We start from the raw sequence: 21326 nt of genomic DNA on the forward strand, positions 1-21326 counted from the left end.
CCAAACTCTTTGTCTTTAAATATGTCTGCTTGTGTCTGTATATGTGTGAATGGATATGCGTGTGTGCGTGAGTGTATATCCGTCCTTTTTTCCCCCTAAGGTAAGTCTTTCCGCTCCCAGGATTGGAATGACTCCTTACCCTCTCCCTTAAAACCCACATCCTTTCGTCTTTCCCTCTCCTTCCCTCTTTGCTGATGAGGCAACAGTTTGTTGCGAAAGCTTGAATTTTGTGTGTATGTTTGTGTTTTTTTGTGTGTCTGTCGACCTGCCAGCACTTTCATGGACTTACACCTCTTATTGCCCGTTTCTGAGCCAAAAATATCCTTTTAGAATGAGAAGAGTTACCCGAAAATACCATATGACAAGCAAATGAAAATAAGCAAAGTAGACTAATTTTTGTGTCGAATGATCACTCACTTCAGATACCATTCGAACAGTAAAAATGGGAGCATTAAGTCTTTGAACAAGATTCTGAACGTGGGCTTTCCACAACAGTTTACTATCTTTCTGAACAACTAGAAAATTTAACTGTCCAGTTTCATTAATCATATGCCCATTCTGTAAAATTAAAACATCAGGTTTTGTTTGTGTGTTAGAAACTGTAAAAACTGAATCTTAGTGTGATTTAGCGTTAATTTATTTTCTACAAGCCGTGAACTTGGGTTATTAACTGCACTATTTGAAACCGAGCCAATGTTGCACACAACATCCTTTACTGCCAAGCTAGTGTTATCAGCAAACAGAAATGTTTTAGAGTTACCTGTAATACTAGAGGGCACATCATTTATATAAATAAGGAACAGAAGTGGCCCCAACACTGAACCTTGGGCACCCCCCACTTGACTGTACCCCACTCAGACCCCACATCACAGCCATTCTCAGCATTGTGAATAATGACCTTTTGTTGTCTTTTGCTAAAGTAAGAGGTGAACCAATTGTGAGCTACTCCCCCGATTCTATAATGGTCCAACTCCTGGCCATTTGAGAGCAAATTGTGTGATATAAAATGATCAATTATCCTTACATACACAGCCTTTTCAATAACTTTAACAAACACTGATGGCATAGAAATAGATCTAAAATTATCTACATTATCCCTTTCTCCCTTTTTATAAAGCGGCTTTAGTACTGAGTACTTTAATCACACAGGAAACTGACCATTCCTAAAGGGAAAATCACAGATATGGCTAAATACAGGGCTAACATGTGCAGCACAGTACTTTAATATTTTGCTAGGCACTCCATCATATCCAGGAGAGTCCTAGGGCTTCAGTGATTTAATTATTGACTCAATCTCCCCATTGTCTGTATCACACAGGAGTACTTCAGACATCAATCTTGGAAAGGCATTTGCCAAGAGAGTTATATGATTCCCTGTAGAAACTAAATTTTTATTTAATTCACCAGCAATGCTCAGGAAATAATTGGTAAATACTGTACATATATCTGATTTATCAGGAACAGAAATATTTTTACTGTGAACCGACTTTATATTGTCAACCTTGTGCTGCTGACCAGACACTTCCTTCACAACTGACCATATGGTTTTAATTTTATCCTGTGAATTAGCTATTCTGTTCACATACCACATACTCTTGGCCTTCATAATAAGATTTTTAAGCACTTTACAATACTGCTTGTAATGGGCTACTGTAGCTTGATTGTGACTACTTCTAACATTTTGATATAATTCCCGCTTTGTTCTACATGATATCCTTATCCCACTAGTCAGCCACCTGGGCTGCCTATTACTGCTAGTACCACATTCAGAATAGTTCTAATGGAAAGCAACTCTCAAAGAGCATGAGAAATGTGTTAAGGAAAGCATTATATTTATGATCTATGATATCGGCACTATAAACATCCTGCCACTCTTGTTCCTTGACAAGGTTTAAAAAACTCTCTATTGCTGTTGGGTTAACTTTCCTACATAGTTTGTAATTAAATGTGAGATTTGTTTGAGTACTAAAGCCTTTTAGTGTTAAAATTTGTGCATCATGGCCTGAAAGGCCATTCAGCCTTTTACTAACAGAATGCCCATCTAGTAATGAAGAATAAACAAAAATATTGTCTATGGCTGTGCTACTGTTCCCCTGCACCCTAGTTGGCAAAAACACTGCCTGCATCGGATCATATGAATTTATGAGATCTGCCAATGTCCTTTTTCTTGCACCGTCATATAAATAATTTATATTGAAGTCCCACATATAAATAATTTCTGCTACTTCTGCTACCCTCTCTAGCTTGAACAGAAATGTTTTAAAGTCAGCGTTAGGGGACCTGTAAACAACAACAATTAGAAGTTTGGTTTCACTAAATTCAACTGCCCCTGCACAGCATTCAAATATCTGTTCAGTGCAGTGTCGTGCTATGTCTGTAGACTCAAATGAAATACTGGTTTTTACGTACATAGCCATTCCCCCACCCTGCAAGGAACTCCTTGAAAAACAGCCGGCTAATCTTTTATCCCGGTAAAGGAAGCCAATGAATTCTCAAATCATTTAAGTGGTGTTCTGATATACTAATCATTTCAGAGTCAACATCTATAAGCAATTCACTTACTTTATCTCTAATACGTCTTATATTTTGATGAAATATGCTAATTCCTTCTCTACTCGGAAACATTATGTCCTCTGAAGGTGAACCCTTAGTTAGAGGGACTTCCTTTAAGCAGGTCTACCTATCATCTGATTTCAGTCTAAAAAAGATGCAGCTCTAACACCAACTACTACAGGAATTTTTCCATGAGTAGTCCTCCCCCCCCCCCCCCCCACACCACCACCACCACCACCCACTACACTGTCACCTATAAGCTTTGCCGGACTCCCCTTCCCATACCTATTGAGGTGCAGGCCATGCCTTGTGAAACCCGATCTACTGATAAACCCAAATGGCACCACCGACATGTGACCCATGCCCTCTGCCATCAGCACCCTCCCCAGTCCCATGTCAATGCACCTAACAGCTGCATTAAGATGAGGCCAATCATGATGCTGAAACAACATTAGTACCACCAGTTTGAATAGCTATCTTTACCAGATGACCACCTACATCATATTCCCTGTCCCTGTCAAGACTGTTTCCTGCTCCACTCACTATCACTACCTGAACCTCCTTTGTATAATTCCTACGTAGCTCCCCTATGCTGTCAGTCACTTGAGCCAACCTTGCACTAGGCTTCACAATGCTGGTGACCTGGTACTCGCTCCCCAACGATTCTTACATCTGCTGGCTCACACCTCTACTGTGTGAACTTCCTAGCAGCAGAACCTTCTTCTTTCTGTTAGGCTTTGCTACTGACCTAGGCCTCCTGGTTGCTGAGGACTGCTGCATGTTCCCTACATCTACAGCTACACAAGGCTCCTCTCCACCCAACTCTGACAGTTGGTCAATTCTATTGCATACACCAAATTATAACTGTCTGAATACCTCCTCTTCCTAGCTGCCTTCTTGCCGACTGCCAGTTCCCATTCCCCATCACCCTTCACCCTCCTCAACCTATCTAGTTCCTCCTTCGCACACTGTAACTGCACCTGAAGGGCACAGATCTTACACTCCTGCTCCTCCGTCAACTTGTTTCTACTACAGAGTCTGCATTCCCAGGAGAGGATCTCGCTAGAATGCCCATTGGCTTCCCCACTGCATTCCCCCCCATGAAAATACTTTGAACAAATCCCACACGGTAACCCACTACTCATAAACCTACAACAGAGCCCACAGTTCTCTGTCATGGTAAAATTTTACAGTTGCTGGAAAAAAAGCTATACGTCTATGATACCAAAGTTCAGTTACACCAGTAGAACTATTTATAAAACTAACAAAAGCGGTCTCAAAATTCTCTGTCTACTAAGAAAGGAACTACTTGTGTTAATACTGCTACACCACAGCTAATACCAATATCAACAAAACTTCACAAAATTATAGGTAAAACCAAAAATTCAAACGAAATTAAAACACTGACTGAAAATTTTACTGAAATATTTCACTAGAAACAATAAGAAACGTCAGCTGAAAACTAAAGCATGAAATGTGCTAAACGCCTTCAGCGCACAGAAAACTGTAAAAAACACAGCGAGTGAACATTTCCAAAAGTTAGCCACAAACAGCATGAAACATCGCTGAAAACTATTAAATTTAATAACTGTATAACAGTGCACAGATAGGTTTGCCAGTACTTAGCTTTATAACTGCTACAGCTGCTCTGCGTGCTGCAAAATGTAAACACACTCTTTCTTTTTCTTCTTCTTCTCCTGCTAGTTTTTTGGGCACCTAATGTCTTAAATCTCTGGTTTTTTTTTAGCTGAGAGTAAGTAAAAACACAGGAAATTAGTGTTCCCATAAGTTCAATGATAGCCTTGGAGTTCGTGCATTCAGAGTTGCAAAAGCAGGTGCAGGAAAAGAAAATGGAATAATGAAACCTTGAATGTAGTCACATTGAATTTAAAAATTATCAGTAATACAAACAACAGTCATACAATTATGAAAGGGAGGAAATTTAACATACTAGTTGTCACAGAATGAGAGAAAAAAAAATCTTCTACAGGTACTGGTGACAATTTGAAGTGATTTCCAACAATCAAGGAGCTGAAGCAGTTCTAATGATTAGATTAGATGCACTTTTCTTTCCAAAGATCCACATTGAACGATCCTCTGGGCACTAGAACATGCTAGAAAACAAAGAAAAACAGATAAGCTGATGTACTTTCCACAGATCTGAAGTGAAATAGTCCTCGTAAAGAAACATATTTTCATTTAAAAAGTAATAACAAGCTTGTTATGAAACATGCAAGTGTTCAATACATTGGAGTGCATGCAATAATTCTTAGACTGTTGTAGTCAAACATCATCAAATAGAAAAATCATCATTTTACAACACCTATTTACATTGGTCATGTCATTGCAGTTAATTTGTACATATTATTAAAACAGTGGAACATCCAGGATGGAATGATAACATTCATCCAAATTCCCAAGCCTATAATTTGGTTTCTTAATTTAGGTTCCAAAGACTTCGCTCATAGCAAAGTTGCACATGGAGTCAAACAAATGACTATAACTAGTATTGTTTCAATGAATGTTAAACTTTACCATTTTTCATAGGGGACATGTGCGAATGTTTTCATAAAATTTCATTGACATCCATGGCGATCAAGCAGGAAAATGTTCCGAAATTAGGAGATTTGACATATAATGACCCAGGTCAAGATGCTGGATAAACATTTACTGTTGTGAAGTTTTCATATGAAATTCTGATTCTGTTGTGCATACTTCTGTATGCTACTCTAGGCCAAAATTGTGAATGTCTTATGTCCTTGAGTTTATGGCAGTTCCTGATGAATTAGCTCTACGTGAGTAAGATGCTATAGTGTAAACTTTTATATTTAACTTCTCTAATCCTCTGGTGGTATGGTGCTCACATAGGCAAAGGATGTCGTATCTTTACACAGCATTCTAAATTTTCCAAACAGACAAGAATTTATTCTACTTTATTACTCACTCCTCTAAAATCCTGATGAAAAAATCTAACCTTACTTTTGTGTGCATTCTTAAGCATATTGTGGGTCTCTTCTTTTGCTGTAACTTCTTTCACAACTGGGTGCCTGATTCCTGGTTAACATGCCCATCAGACACCAGTAACCCCTGTGTACATTTTCTGCAAAAAGCTGAGTCAACCTATCTTTTTCCCTTCTTATTAAATAGTAGACTGTATGTCACCATCTTTAGGGAATCTCCCAATTGTAGGGATGGCAGGTGAAGATTTTATTATGAAATTCTGCTTCTTTTGCACGTGCTTCCATATACTGCTCTGGCAAAAATTATGAATGTTTGTGTTCTTAAATTTATGGCAGTTCCTGATGAATGGAGCAACTCCTCATTTCTCCATTTCTATTGTACAAAAGTGAGATGCTTACCTAAATCATGTATCACTTACCATTACAGTGGTCATATGATGTTCAGAGAGGTAATTTACGTCAATTAAGTTTGATGACTCTGATTCATCAAAGCAGATAAGTAGTTCATTGATTTTACTTCTTAGTCATTAAATATTTTGGTGCAATAATGACAGCTGGCAATCAAATCAGATAACGTACTGTATAAAGTAGATAACCATATATATGTACTATGATTAAAAATATGACTAAGATTTTGCTATCTATGAACAGTCTCTGTATCACCAACATTATCATTAGGAAAAATGTAATATTTACATTGCAAGAAGTCTGTGAAATGTCACTGAGTTCATTTCTGGGAGGGTGAGGAATTTAAAAAAGTAAATAAATCTAGTGCAAATTGTATAATATGTAAAGAATTCAATACATATTTCCTAACTGTTATCTAGTTTAAAGCAGAATAATAATTCAGATGGAGGTTAGTATTTAACATACTAGTTGAAAAATTACAAGAGTTAAAAAAAAAAGCACAAATAATGAGAATTCGCACAGAGAATGAAGTCGAATCTGACTCTGCATACATAGTCATTTTACACCGCATAGTAGATGGTACATCTTAGCAATTTGAATGATTTGGCATACTGTTCCAGTCTTGTATGCAGGGTAGACAGAATCAGAATAACTACATTTGTGTCCCAGTATGTACCCTGATCTTTTTCGTCTTATTTTCATGATCCCTATGTGAGATGTAAAACAAAGGCAGCATAACTGCCACAGAGTCTTCCTCAACTATCTGTCCTTTATGTTTCCCAACAACATTTCACAGAACTAGTAATGCCCCTCTTCTAAAGATTTCCATTTAACTTTCCAGAGGATTTTTATATGTGCCATACTAACCTATTATGATCCTAGCAGTGCATCTCTGTATTCGTTCAATATCTGGTGTCATCTCTATAAGATAAGGCCCAAAAGTCTCAAAGTACTCTAGAATTTGTTATGCAAATATGTAATTTCCTTTACAAATTCACAGCACTTTCCCAGAGCCTTTCTACCAAACCTGACTCTACCATTTGTCTTCTCTGCCCCTGATTTTACATGTTTGTCTCGTTTCATATTGCTTCTTCGTGATTATCACTCATAAATATTTAAACAATATAGTGGCCTCCAGAAGTTTACCACTAATCTTTTAACGGGCTACTATTGAGCTGTTTCCATTTGTCATTGCTCCAAGTGAGAGTATTGTCAAAGTCTTTCTGCTTTTGATGCTTTTCTGTAGAGAACAGCGTCATCAGTGAACAGTCTGCTTGTGTTGCCGTCCTTACTTGATAACAACATGTGTGTATAATGAGGATGTGAAAAACTGTATGCACTGTTTGTGACATGTCCATTGTTACCTCCATTTATGTTGAGCACTGTGTAGTACAATGTATTATTTTCTGTTATTCAGTAATTCTGTGAGCCAATCACATTTTTCTGAAGATACTCCATATGACTGTATCTTGTTATCAGTTGACAAGGTAGTTCAGTGTTGAATGCCTTTGGGAAATCGGGGAAGAGAGAATCTGCCTGTTCATCTGCACCTAACATTTGAAAAATGCATTTGATAAGAGAGAGCCATGTTTCCACAAGTAATTATTCCTGAACACATGGTAGTGTTTTTGAGAGAAACTTCCTGTCCCGTTTGCCACAAAAGGTGGGTCATTTTGAACCTATGGTCTTGAGTCGCCCACACTTCCTTTTTAGTGTTTCCCAACTTTATCCCTCTTTCTTCCCTGAGGTAGGGACTAACAGTTCTCAGAGCTAAAATAGTTTTGTGTGTTTAGTCCTTAACATGCGTCAATTAGCAGTACTGAAAATATTATTAATATCAGAACAAAATATTATAATGGTTGGCTTCTTCAACAGCACCTACAATATGTAACTTCTTCACATGAACTGCTGCTATTTTCTGCATATTCCATAGCAAATTTAAATCTAAATTTAGGCACTTTGGTTGCTTCTTCATTACTGGTATGTCCTTGGAGTTTCTACGCAAAACTGGCGCCTTCCACTGCCTCATTCACTCCAAAAGCTATCAGTTGCATTGTACAATGAACCTAAACCATAATGCTGTGTGGCATAGATGAAACACTGCCAGAAATTAAGTTGTATATAGTGCCAGAAAAAGTTCTAGAAGAAAGTAGGGTTGAAAACAGAGTACACTGATTAGCCTGCTAATCAAAGTGCAGTATTGCAAGTACAAGTAGAGCTTTGCAAGCACTCCCTCTGTTCTGCAATCTTCAACATTATTTTAAATCAGTCATTGAATAATAAAATGATTCTCTTGCATCTTATATTCTCATTCATCAGATTTTCATTAATGGCCATAGTTATTGTGATATTTCAAAATTAAATAAGCCATAACACTGCATTTGAGTAGATTGCAATGAAAAATAGGAATCGCTATGAGGTTACATTCGGTCCATGTTACACCATCACACTTAATTTTTCTATACTTTGAATGACATCTTTGTATCCAGTCTCAAGAAAATGGTTTGTACGTTTTACACTCACATCCTCCCATACAGTGATAATGAACTGTTCATTGCATGCATTGTATCTCCAATTATTCAAGACACCGAAATGACTTTTTGTAATATGCTAGCATGCAAAGAGGAGAGTATTTGCCATTTGACTAACATGAGGAGCTTCATTATCTACCGCAGTACACAACTACCTACAGATTTTTTTCAATTAAAATAATGTAATTTTTTAAAAGACCCTCAATAGCTGTGAGTTGAGAAATGGTGTGCATAAGTGAAGACATTACATATTTATTTTTATACTGACAGTGAGGTTTTTCGTAAGTTATTGACCCATCCTTTCCTCAGTTGGCTGTTTAATGATCCGCTAGTCCAAGATTCTGCTGCAGTTGCAAGTGCATTAGGTGAAGTTGTATAAACCCTACTGTATCTCAGTAAAAGAAGCAAAATTCAGTACATATCCAAGAGATATGTAGGCCTTGTAGACCAGTGGTTCCTGATTCCGAACTGGTGATTTGTCTAGCGTAAATTTCCATAATTCAAAGGTTATTTATTAATTTAAATACAATTTCAAGGCACCACCAATTTTTATATCTTGTAATATTTCTAAATTCTTTTATAATATTGATTTACCATATTTCAATTTTTAAACGAAATATTCAAAGTTTAATCTTGAAAATTATTTGAGGAAAAGATCAGAGCAGCCAGTGAGTGCCCAATACTATTTCCACAGTGTACACGTCAATCACCCGCCATTATGAAGTGGGCAAAGTGTGTGTTTCATTCATTCCGGCTACCCTGCCAGCAGATGTCTTAGTCTGCATTCCCTAACTTATCCACATCTTCTGCACCAGAAATTGTAGAAATAATGATGACATAAAGTGATATTGCCTTAAAGGAAAGTATGAGGCCGTGCAAAAATTGATTTCTGCTAAATTTGAAATAACAAACTAGTTGCATTGAGAATGTTGACTACAGATTACAGAAATAAGTAGTTTGTGGTGCGGAATGAATGCTAAACCTACCATTCCTGTTTGTTTTGTAGTGCGTAATATATTCATTTTCTATATGCACAAATAAATTTGTAAAGTTCAAAGTGTGCATTGTGGAACTTTCAAAAGTGGACTGTGTTTTCCTAAGTACGCCACAACATAAGGATTCCATTAGAGAAAAAGGAAAGAAAGTAGAGACAACTTATCATATTAAGTGCAAGAAAAAGATGGAGGTCAAATTCTAAAAAGCAGTGTGACTGCTGGCTGAACAGTGGGATGGATTATGAATGTGGAGGCTAAAGAACGGTCCACAGCATGCACTCTCTCTGAATGATGCTGTGATGCTGCAGAAAAGGTCTATTTTATTAATCTATTTGCAATTAAGTTACATTTATTTGTGTTACTGCAAAGGGCTAAATAATGCTCAGTAGAAAACGAATAAATATATCACTGTAGTTATAGTCTTTAAACATAAGCAGTTATGGAATTTGATTTCTAGCTAGACCCCCCATGAACCATGGACCATGCCATTGGTGGGGAGGCTTGCGTGCCTCAGTGATACAGATGGCCGTACCGTAGGTGCAACCAGAACGGAGGGGTATCTGTTGAGAGGCCAGACAGATGTGTGGTTCCTGAAGAGGGGCAGCAGGCTTTTCAGTAGTTGCAGGGGCAACAGTCTGGATGATGGCTGATCTGGCCTTGTAACACTAACCAAAACGGCCTTGCTGTGCTGGTACTGCGAACGGCTGAAAGCAAGGGGAAACTACAGCCATAATTTTTCCCGAGGGCATGCAGCTTTACTGTATGGTTAAATGATGATGGCGTCCTCTTGGGCAAAATAGTCCCCCATTCGGATCTCCGGGCGGGGACTACTCAAGAGGACGTCGTTATCAGGAGAAAGAAAACTGGCATTCTACGGATTGGATCGTGGAATGTCAGATCCCTTAATCGGGCAGGTAGGTTAGATAATTTAAAAAGGGAAATGGATAGGTTAAAGTTAGATATAGTGCGAATTAGTGAAGTTTGGTGGCAGGAGGAACAAGACTTTTGGTCAGGTGAATACAGGGTTATAAATACTAAATCAAATAGGGGTAATGCAGGAGTAGGTTTAATAATGAATAAAACAATAGGAATGCGGGTAAGCTACTACAAACAGCATAGTGAACGCATTATTGTGGCCAAGATAGACACGAAGCCCATGCCTACTACAGTGGTACAAGTTTATATGTCAACTAGCTCTGCAGATGATGAAGAAATTGATGAATTGTATGATCAGATAAAAGAAATTATTCAGGTAGTGAAGGGAAATGAAAATTTAATAGACATGGGTGACTGGAATTTGAGAGTAGGAAAAGGGAGAGAAGGAAACATAGTAGGTGAATATGGATTGGGGGTGAGAAATGAAAGAGGAAGCCGTCTGGTAGAATTTTGCACAGAGCATAACTTAATCATAGCTAACACTTGGTTCAAGAATCATAAGAGAAGGTTGTATACATGGAACAATCCTGGAGATACTAGAAGGTATCAGATAGATTATATAATGGTGAGACAGAGATTTAGGAACCAGGTTTTAAATTGTAAGACATTTCCAGGGGCAGATGTGGACTCTGACCACAATCTATTGGTTATGAACTGTAGATTAAAACTGAAGAAACTGCAAAAAGGTGGGAATTTAAGGAGATGGGACCTGGATAAACTGAAAGAACCAGAGGTTGTAGAGAGTTTCAGGGAGAGCATAAGGGAACAATTGACAGAAATGGGGGAAAGAAATACAGTAGAAGAAGAATGGATAGCTTTGAGAGATGAAGTAGTGAAGACAGCAGAGGATCAAGTAGGTAAAAAGACGAGAGCTAGTAGACATCTTTGGGTAACAGAAGAAATATTGAATTTAATTGATGAACGGAGAAAATATAAAAATGCAGTAAATGAAGCAGGCAAAAAGGAATACAAATGTCTCAAAAATGAGATCGACAGGAAGTGCAAAATGGCTAAGCAGGGATGGCTAGAGGACAAATGTAAGGATGTAGAGGCTTATCTCACTAGGGGTAAGATAGATACTGCCTACAGGAAAATTAAAGAGACCTTTGGAGAAAAGAGAACCACTTGTATGAATATCAAGAGCTCAGATGGAAACCCAGTTCTAAGCAAAGAAGGGAAACCAGAAAGGTGGAAGGAATATATAGAGGGTCTATACAAGGGTTATGTACTCAAGGACAATATTATGGAAATGGAAGAGGATGTATATGAAGATGAAATGAGAGATACGATACTGCGTGAAGAGTTTGACAGAGCACTGAAAGACCTGAGTCGAAACAAGGCTCCGGGAGTAGACAATATTCCATTTTAACTACTAACAGCCTTGGGAGAGCCAGTCCTGACAAAACTCTACCATCTGGTTAGCAAGATGTATGAGACAGGGGAAATACCGTCAGACTTCAAGAAGAATATAATAATTCCAATCCCAAAGAAAGCAGGTGTTGACAGATGTGAAAATTACCGAACTGTCAGTTTAATATGTCACAGCTGCAAAATACTAACACGAATTCTTTACAGACGAATGGAAAAACTGGTAGAAGCTGACCTCGGGGAAGATCAGTTTAGACTCCGTAGAAATGTTGGAACACGTGAGACAATACCGACCTACGACTTATCTTAGAAGAAATAGTAAGGAAAGGCAAACCTACGTTTCAAGCCTTTGTAGACTTAGAGAAACCTTCTGACAATGTTGACTGGAATACTCTCTTTCAAATTCTGAAGGTGGATCACATAAGTAATGAGGAGGTATTGAATAGAATTGGGGAGAAGAGGAGTTTGTGGCACAACTTGACAAGAAGAAGGGACCGGTTGGTAGGACATGCTCTGAGGCATCAAGGGATCACAAATTTAGTATTGGAGGGCAGCGTGGAGGGTAAAAATCGTAGAGGGAGACCAAGAGATGAATACACTAAGCAGACTCAGAAGGATGTAGGTTGCAGTAAGTACTGGGAGATGAAGAAGCTTGCACAGGATAGAGTAACATGGAGAGCAGCATCAAACCTGTCTCAGGACTGAAGACCACAACAACAACAGCTAGATCCAATATTACATAAAGAACCAGCTGGTATACTGAAAATTATTTACACCTTTGGGGATGTACATATGTGGAATTCTCATTTGTTGCATTGTGGGCAACAGCTAGACCCAATATTACATAAATAACCAGCTGGTATAATGAAAATTGTTTACACCTTTGGGGATGTACATATGTGGAGTTCTCATTTGTTGCATTGTGGACCATATTTTATTGTTTATCTCAACAAGCTTGGATAAGAAAATATAGTCTCACAACTAATATTAACATGTTCCCCTAGCATTCTTATCTCTTTTCTTTCAGATATCCACCAAGTATCCAGCTTATTGATTTTGGAAGAGCAATTGATATGACCTTATTTCCTCCTAAGACAACATTTAAATATGCTGTAACTACCAAAGATTTTCAGTGCACCGAGATGCAGGCAAAAAAGCCTTGGACATATCAAGTAAGTCTTTACTCAGACCTGGCAATATGTATTCATTGTGGGTCTTTAGATAACTGGAAGAAATAAAGAGAATATCTGATATCAACTAATAAATTGTGTCAACTAAATGCAAACTTTATCTTTTATTTTAAGAAATAAATTTTTGAAAACTGAATTCACTATCAGACTTTCCTCAGTTCATTCATCTGTTGTGTTCCAACCATTCCATAATAGAGAACTTTCAGGGACTATGTACATAAATGATAAAAATGTTAAAAGACAGTAATGTTGGAATAAAATTTCTTTTAAAAGAAATCATTTTCCTATGCTTCAAAATGTGTGTATGCTAAAACTGAATTTCCAAGTGGTGATGGAATTTGTTCTTCAAAAAGAGATTTGGTTTTTTACTCCATAAAAACATTACATCCCACCTTGGATGTTACATATAAACTCATTGTAGACTTTTGTAATGTAGTAAATGACAGATGGTTGATGCTCAAGAAGCATATAACAGTTACAGCAGTAATAAGATAATGTCTATCTTCATGAAGATCCTGTAACAGTGTTCTTTGTTGTGTTGTAATACATTAATACTTTTTCCATAGATCATGAATTTATTTATTTATTTATTTTATTGCATTATTTTTTTACTATCTCATATATAAAAATTCATGTATTGAGTAGAGGGAGTTGTCATTCAGAAATTCTTTTAATTTGTTTTTAAGTGTTGGTTGGCTATCTTTCAGACTTTTAATGCTATTTGGCAAATGACCTAAGATTTTTGCAACAGCATAAGTCACCCCCTTTCTGTGGAAAAATCAGAGTTAACCAGAATAGTGAAGATCATCCTTTCTTCTAGTGATCTAGCTATGCACTTTGCTATTATTTTTTAACTGAACTGGTTATTAATAACAAATTCTTAAGTGAATATATGTATTGTGAAGATACTGTGACTGTCCTGAGTTCCTTAAATAATTGTATGCAAGGTGATCTTCGTGGACTCCAGCTATTATTCTGATTATATGCTTTTGTGCAATGAATACTTTTTCTCTTAATGATGAATTACCGCAAAATATAATGCCACATGAAAGTAGTGAATGAAAATAGGCATAATAGGCTAATTTACTGATATGATTATCACCAAAATTTGCAATAAACCTAATAGCAGAAGTAGCTGAACCTAACCATTTCAGCATATGATCAATGTATTTCGTCCATTTCAATTTCTCATCAATGCACACGCCTAGAAATTTTGAGTATTCTGTCTTAGCAACAGACTTCGGTTCAAAGTCTATATTTATTGTGTTCACTGCATAGACTTTCATATATTGTGTTTTCTCAGAATGTAGTGAGTCTATTTGCAGACAACCATGTAATAATTTTCTGAAGGACATTATTTACAATTTCCTCAGCTAATTCTTGTTTGTTGGGTGTAATTGCTATATTTGCATCATCAGCAAAAATAACTAACTTTGCATCTTCATGAATATAGAGTGATAAGTCATTAATATATATATGAAGAACAATAAGAGGTCCAAGACTGGACCCATTCTTGATACCTCCCCAGTTAGAGGACTCTGCTGATTTTTGCAGACTATCTGTACTGTTAATTTCAATGTTCTACATTCTTCCAGTTAAATATGAATTAAACCGTGTGTGCACTGTCCCACTCACAACACAATTATCTAGAAGAATTTCATGATTCATACAGTCAAAAGTCTTTGAGAGATCACAAAATATCCCAATGGATGATGTTCAGTTATTCAGATCATTTAATATTTGATCAGTGAAAGCATATATAACATTTTCTGTTGAAAAGCCTTTCCAAAAACAAAGTTGACATTTTGTTAGTATTTCATTTTTACAGATAAGTGAGAGTACTCTTGAATACATTACTTTTTCAAGAATTTTGGATCAGGCTGTCAGAAGTGAGATTGGGCGGTTTGTCAGCATCAGAAGTATTCCTCTTTTGTATGCAACAGTTTAACAAGAGCATATTTCAGTCTATCTGGGAAAAAATGGCCTGATTCAGCGAGCTACTACATAAGTGGTTGAGAACCCCACTCATCTGTCAGGGACAAGCTTTTAGTACTCTGTTGCAAAAGCTTTTACTTTTGAGTGAATTTATTATTTTCCTAATTTCAGTGGGAGAGGCAGGCTGAATTTCAGTTTTATCAAATTGCATACTATTGCCTTGTCCATATAAAATGGCTCTAAGCACTATGGGACTTAACATGTGAGGCCATCAGTCTCCTAAACTTAGAACTACTTAAACCTAACTAACGTAAGGACATCACACACATCCGTGCCTGAGGCAGGATTCGAACCTGCGACTGTAGAAGCAGTGCGGTTCCCGACTGAAGTGGATCCTATTTTCTGTACAAAACTTAAAAATGATTATTAAAAATATTTTCTACTTCTAACTTTTTGTTAACAAAGTTTTCATTGATTTTGACAGAAATACAGTCTTCCTGTCCTCTCAGTTTCCCTTTTAACAATATTCCAAATTGTTTTAATTTTACTATCAGAAGTGCTAATGTTGGTCATAATGCACATACTTATGGAATTTTTGATAACTTTTCTTAATACAGTGCAGTAGTTTTTATAATGTTTGACTGTTACTGGATCATTACTCCTTCAGCACTGAGAAAACCTTCACCTCTAGTAGACTTGTTTGGATCTGTGTCTGAGGGCTGAGACAATGCCACTACGCTTTTTTACCCTGGTTACAGCACCTACATAATACATAATTTGGCACATAAAAATTATTTAGAAGTAATATTAAACATAGTTAGGGAAAGGTTAAAGGTATGTGGGAACACGTGCTGACACCATGCTACAAGTTTCTGTGGATTATCTTAAGCTCTGGTTCATTTGATTGAATTGTATTAAAATCATCATTTCTCTGGTACCAATTGAGTTTCAGATAAACCATGTTATGTGTTTACTGTATATATAAACTTCAATTAGACACATCGATGAAGAGTGTAGCTGCATAGATTTGCCAGTAGTTTAATTTTAAATGTTTCTTAAATCATATTTTATAAAAAGCTGTGTTACTTGTGAACTAGTGGTTGCACAGCAAAGTGCAATGCTGCGATCAGTTTGTGAAATCAAGACACAAAATTTGATATGTTCATATTCTTTGAGGCAGTGCCATGCCACGGTCAAGCGATGTTGGCAAGCTGGATGCACTCAGCGTTTGTGAGGCCAATTGAGGAGCTATTTGATTGAGAAGTAGCAGATCTGGTCACGAAAACTGACAATGCCCAGGAGAGCGGAGTGCTGTGCCCCTTCCATACCCACATCCAATGAAGCCTATTGGCTGAGGATGACATGGCGGTCAGTCGATACCGTTGGGCCTTCCGAGGTATTTTTGGACAGAGAAGAGAGAGAGATATTCTTTGAGACTTCATGACATTCAATTGTAGTATTTTTCATGTATTTACAAGTTATGTTCAGTAGCTGGAAAGCGTCACTTGGTCATAAGCGTGCATGTCTCCTGTAACTCTTGGGTTTCACCTGTCACCTAATCCTTTTGTGCTCGCCCTAAGCAGGGCGTGCTTAGCTGTCTCGCTGCTGCACAGCGTGGCCGTGTCCAGCCGAGTCCTAGTAAAGCCTCTAAAGTCACATTGTGCAGCCAAAATATTGAACACAACTAGAAGGAAAGGTGTGGAGGATTTCAGAAAAAGACAGACAGAAATGGGCCAAAAATTTGTGAGAGTCCTAAGGTGAAAGACAGGTAGAAGAATCATATATGTTAACGGTCAATTCTGCCCAATCAGCCTATAAAATAAGCATGTTTGCTAATGAAGCAATCAATGTAAATCTTTTTGCACTTTATTTATTGATTCTTGGACAACATTTTCTGGTTTTCTTGAGAAATTCAGTCATTTTTAAGCCCCCCATCCAAGAAGTTAAAGTTGCAGAATGAAATTTGTCAATGATGAAGTGCTGCAGTCTCCAAATCTTTTCTAAAATCAAAAGACAAACAATCTTCTTAACCTATAGGATAGTGTATGCAGAGTAAGCACAGTTTGATGAAATTTGAGAAAACAGTAAAGCAGCAGATGTTTGAAACAAAGAATTTAAGTTGAGTAAGTCACTTGTGCCGACTGACTGGATATACAGTGCTACTGGTCACAGGAAGGGGCCTTGTGATGGTGTAGGAGGCCTGCTGAAGCACCACACTGCAAAACATAATCTGTCCAGACCAAATACAGCTACAATTCAAAATGCTGAGGATTTTATGAGAGTCGTGAAATCTTGAACATCCACAGCCCTTGTTCTTTTGTCCAAAGAGGAAATTGATTAATTCCGTGAGCAGAAAAAGAATACGGTCCAAACAAACTACTCGTGTGAAAGGAATTCAGAAGACACATTTTTAGACTCAAAGTGATGCGTGAACTCATATTGCAAACACCTTAAGGAGCAAGAAAGAAGAAATTTCATTCGTTAGGCCAACACCTCTGAAACAGCAGGATAATATTCAGATACACAACCTGACAAGGGGGATGTTTGTGGCATGTGTGTATGACTTCGACTGGTGGATTGCAGAGATTATAGACGCCAGTTATGAGTTAAATGAAATTGTAGTGAACTTTATGCTACCACATGGATATAGGTTTCCAGATGAAGAACAGCAACAACACCATCAGTGCTTACTTCCTGTTCACAATGTTTTGTAGATTGTAATTGCTTCAGTTCCTATTGGTTCAACAGGAAGGCATCACTCTACATTAAAGGAAGATACTGACACAGTGGAACACATTTTTAGTTCATTGAATGGCTAATTTCAACACAAAACAGAGTGCACAGAAGTTTTATAAATTGAAACCTTTAAGTCTTTGGACCTTTCACATACATTTTAGAATCATTTAAAATACTTGAAAAAATGAGTCACTTATTCATCTTTCAAAACTAAAATTATGTTAAATAAGGCTAGGTTTTGATTTTTATGAGTCTGTTGTGTGATAACATGGTAATAAAAAAGGTTTTATGTATGGCAAAAATTTCAATTTTTTATAAAACCTGTTCAACCTAAAAGTGGAAGCTCTCCTTTTCAAGGAATGTAGAACTATATATGGTACTAATCAACAGAAAAAAATCCAAATTTTATGGATTGGCATTCTTGGAAAAAAAAATTCCATAGATTATAAAAAAAATTTCAGAATGGACAGATAGGTCCAGATGGAGGATTTGTTTGTAATCATAAAGCAATTATGTTTCAAATTTAAAAAAAAAAATCTACAACTGTTCCAGAGTTACAGCATTTTAAAAATTTTTCCAAAAATTGCATCTTCAAAATGGTATTCGCAGTGTCATCTTTGTAGGGCTGTATCTCGGAGTAGAAATTTTTTGGAGAAAACAAAAAAATATGTGTTCCTTACTTAGTCCTTCATTTTAACATATGCTAAATTCAATAACATCCGAGACTATCAGTACTCCAGCAGCGACTGAGTAGCGCCGCTGCCTGGCAATGACAGACAGTGATTGTGGTCCAGGGCAGCACACAAGTCACTGCTGAATTTCTGGTTATTTTTTATATTTTATTGTCCCTGTTGATACATACAGATAAAATGAATATCACATTAGAGTAATTTGGGACCACTCTATCTAATGTACACATAAAATTCTGCAAATTACATTGACATGGTGCATCACACGAAAGGTGTGAGGAGGAGAAACTGTTTGGACTGACTCCAGGTATACATTGCAAACACAAATTACAAAAATTTGCTGAAACACCAGAGAAAATGCGCATGACGACTCTCGGGTTAGACAAACAGTATAAACAGGCTCTATAAGGGAAATAAATGAAGATGAGATGGGAGATACAGTACTGTGAGAGGAAGTTGACAGAGTTCTGAAAGATCTAAGTGGAAACAGAGCCCCTGGAGTATATGACATTCTCTCAGAATTGTTGAGATCCTTGGAAGCACCAGCCATCACCAAACTATTCTCCCAGATACACAACACATATCTGACAGGCTAAATACCCTCAGACTTTCAGAACAACATAATAATTCCAGTTCCAAAAAAAGCAGGTGCTGTAGAACTATTGGTTTTGTAAGTCATGACTGCAAAATACTGATATGACTTATTTACAAAAGAATTTATCTTTGAAGAAAGAGAGGCAAACCTATGTTTGTGGCATTTGTAGACTTTGAGAAAGCTTTTGATAATTTTGACTGGAATACACTCTGCGAAATTCAGAAAGTAGAAGAGATAAAATACAAGGAACAAAATGGTTATGTACAATTTTTACAGAAACAAGACAGCAATTGTAGTAGTCAAAGGACATGAACAGGTAATAGTTGTTGAGAAAGGTGAGAGAGAGAGAGAGTTGCAGCTTACCCACAGTGCTATTCAATCTGGATTCTTAGCAAGCAATAAAGGGAACCAAAGAAAAAAATGGAAAAGAAATAAAAGTTTTGGAAGAAGAACTAAAATTTTTAAGGTTTGTCAACTACATTGTAATTGATTTGGAAAAGCAGTTGAATGGAATGCGTAGTGTCTTGAAAAGAGGGTAAAAGATGAACATCAACAAACTAAAACAAAATTAATGGATTGTAGTCCAATTAAATAAGGCTAGAGACATCAGAATTAGTAAATGGGTTTTGCTATTTGTCAGCAAATTAATTGATGAAAAAAGTAGGGAGGATACTGAAGGTATTTGTCTGAAGTCAAGCCTTGTATGAAAGTGAAATGTGTAATATAAGCAGTTCAGACAAGATAAGGTTTGTATCTGCAGAAGGCATGACAATGTAGCTACAGTCAGTGCAGATACTTCACACACCGACAGTGACTCGGTAACAACCGGGCAGTAGAACCTTGTCATTGGAAAGAATTTGTCATGTGAATTGAACTGTGGGAAGCCGACATCCGAACCCACATTAAGCTCACAGTAAAATATTCATCACACACATGGCACAGGGGATAATGTCTGAGCACGCGACAACTCGTGACACAAAGTGCAAGACTAGATATGCGGCAGTTTAACTTCACAGGAACACTGGCCTGCTTCACTTACTGCTGCTCGCAAGCAAACACTTGCATCAGCAAGTCTGTCCATATAATGTGATGTGTCCATCCTCCATTAACGGTTTCTGAGCTACTCTGCTGTTCTATCCATGTCAGCTCGTCCGCCTCTATTGTGACGTCTGCTAGTGGGGATATTGAAAGGAGAAAGGAAGCTTTTGAAATATGGTACCGTAGAGGAGTGCTGAAGATTAGATGGGTAGATCATGTGAAATTTGCCTGCTGCTGGGTTCTTTCACTTGACTACTATTCGCTAATAATGCAACTTCAAACCAAACATTGCAACATTAAATATTAAAATTCATATAATATTGTGGGGTGTACTCATCCGTTCCTTTTTGTCGATCCGCTGCTGTAACAGTAACTGAGTTACTGTATGTCCACTGTAACTTTGTTTTTTATGCCAAGAATGACTAAATCGAACATTATGTTTCAGAACTTCTTTTTATTATATCACCTAGTTTTTGACCTTTTTATGTACGCTAGGGTAATGATATATCAGTCTTCTTACATATTCCATACAATTTGCCAAGTCTGACATACTTACTGCACGAATTTACATAAAGTACTCATGTAAGCAATTACATGATTCTTGCACAAAATCTCATAAGACACTGATGTACACCTTACTCCACCGAATAATCATAAAGTACTGACCTCCTTGTGCCAGCATGGCTGCTCCTTTTATATACAATTCTGAACAATCCTCGGTATTGTTGTAAATGGTTTTTTAATAAATTACAATTAAAACTGTTACCTCGAAATTAATGACTCATTTCAACAGTTGCACTAGCTCTTATAGAACAAATACATAGATGAATTTTCAAGCATATAACATTTTAAGAGTGTACAAATGCTCAAAATATGAAGTATTAACAATATTTTTACTATTTTTATTAAATACAAAAGATACATGCTTCGTAAAATGTTCCTACCAATGTATATGTTTCCAATTCTCCCTTTGAATGCATCAAAATAGGTCTTTTATTTATTATTGACAAAACACCTAAAGAACTATGCATGTTTACATTCCACTTATAACATTTTCACTAATTATATTTTAATTTTCTAATCAATTTTGATTCTCTCAGTTGGTTTTTCCTTTAAATACCACAGACTTTAATTTAGATACTGTTTTAGCACAAATCCATCTCAGTTTCAAAGAAATGACTTTGACCATTGTACTCGATCATTTGTTCCAGATTACACCTAATTATGTTAATCCTAAATATTCCTACCTATTACAGGACCTATATACTTCAATACAATTGTAATTTAGTAACCAGTTTCATTGTAACAATTTTATATGTATAGGTTTATCTATACCACTACCTTTTGTTTACATCAGTGATTCCTGTTTATTTCAAATTGGATTGAAAAATG

General features: G+C 36.8%; 1 protein-coding gene across 4 annotated transcripts in view; it reads left to right on the forward strand.

Annotated features, from left to right (window-relative positions):
* The window catches only part of LOC126262995 (mitotic checkpoint serine/threonine-protein kinase BUB1-like), a 245335-nt gene that overhangs the window by 208907 nt on the left and 15102 nt on the right, over positions 1–21326 (forward strand). For all 4 annotated transcript variants that reach the window (XM_049959949.1, XM_049959951.1, XM_049959950.1 and 1 more), the window contains exon 17: positions 12779–12923. In XM_049959949.1, coding sequence (XP_049815906.1) covers positions 12779–12923 — 145 coding nt within the window. The remainder of the gene's footprint in view (positions 1–12778; positions 12924–21326) is intronic.

This window comes from Schistocerca nitens, chromosome 6 (genome assembly GCF_023898315.1).
Source record: "Schistocerca nitens isolate TAMUIC-IGC-003100 chromosome 6, iqSchNite1.1, whole genome shotgun sequence".
Lineage (NCBI taxonomy): Eukaryota > Metazoa > Arthropoda > Insecta > Orthoptera > Acrididae > Schistocerca > Schistocerca nitens.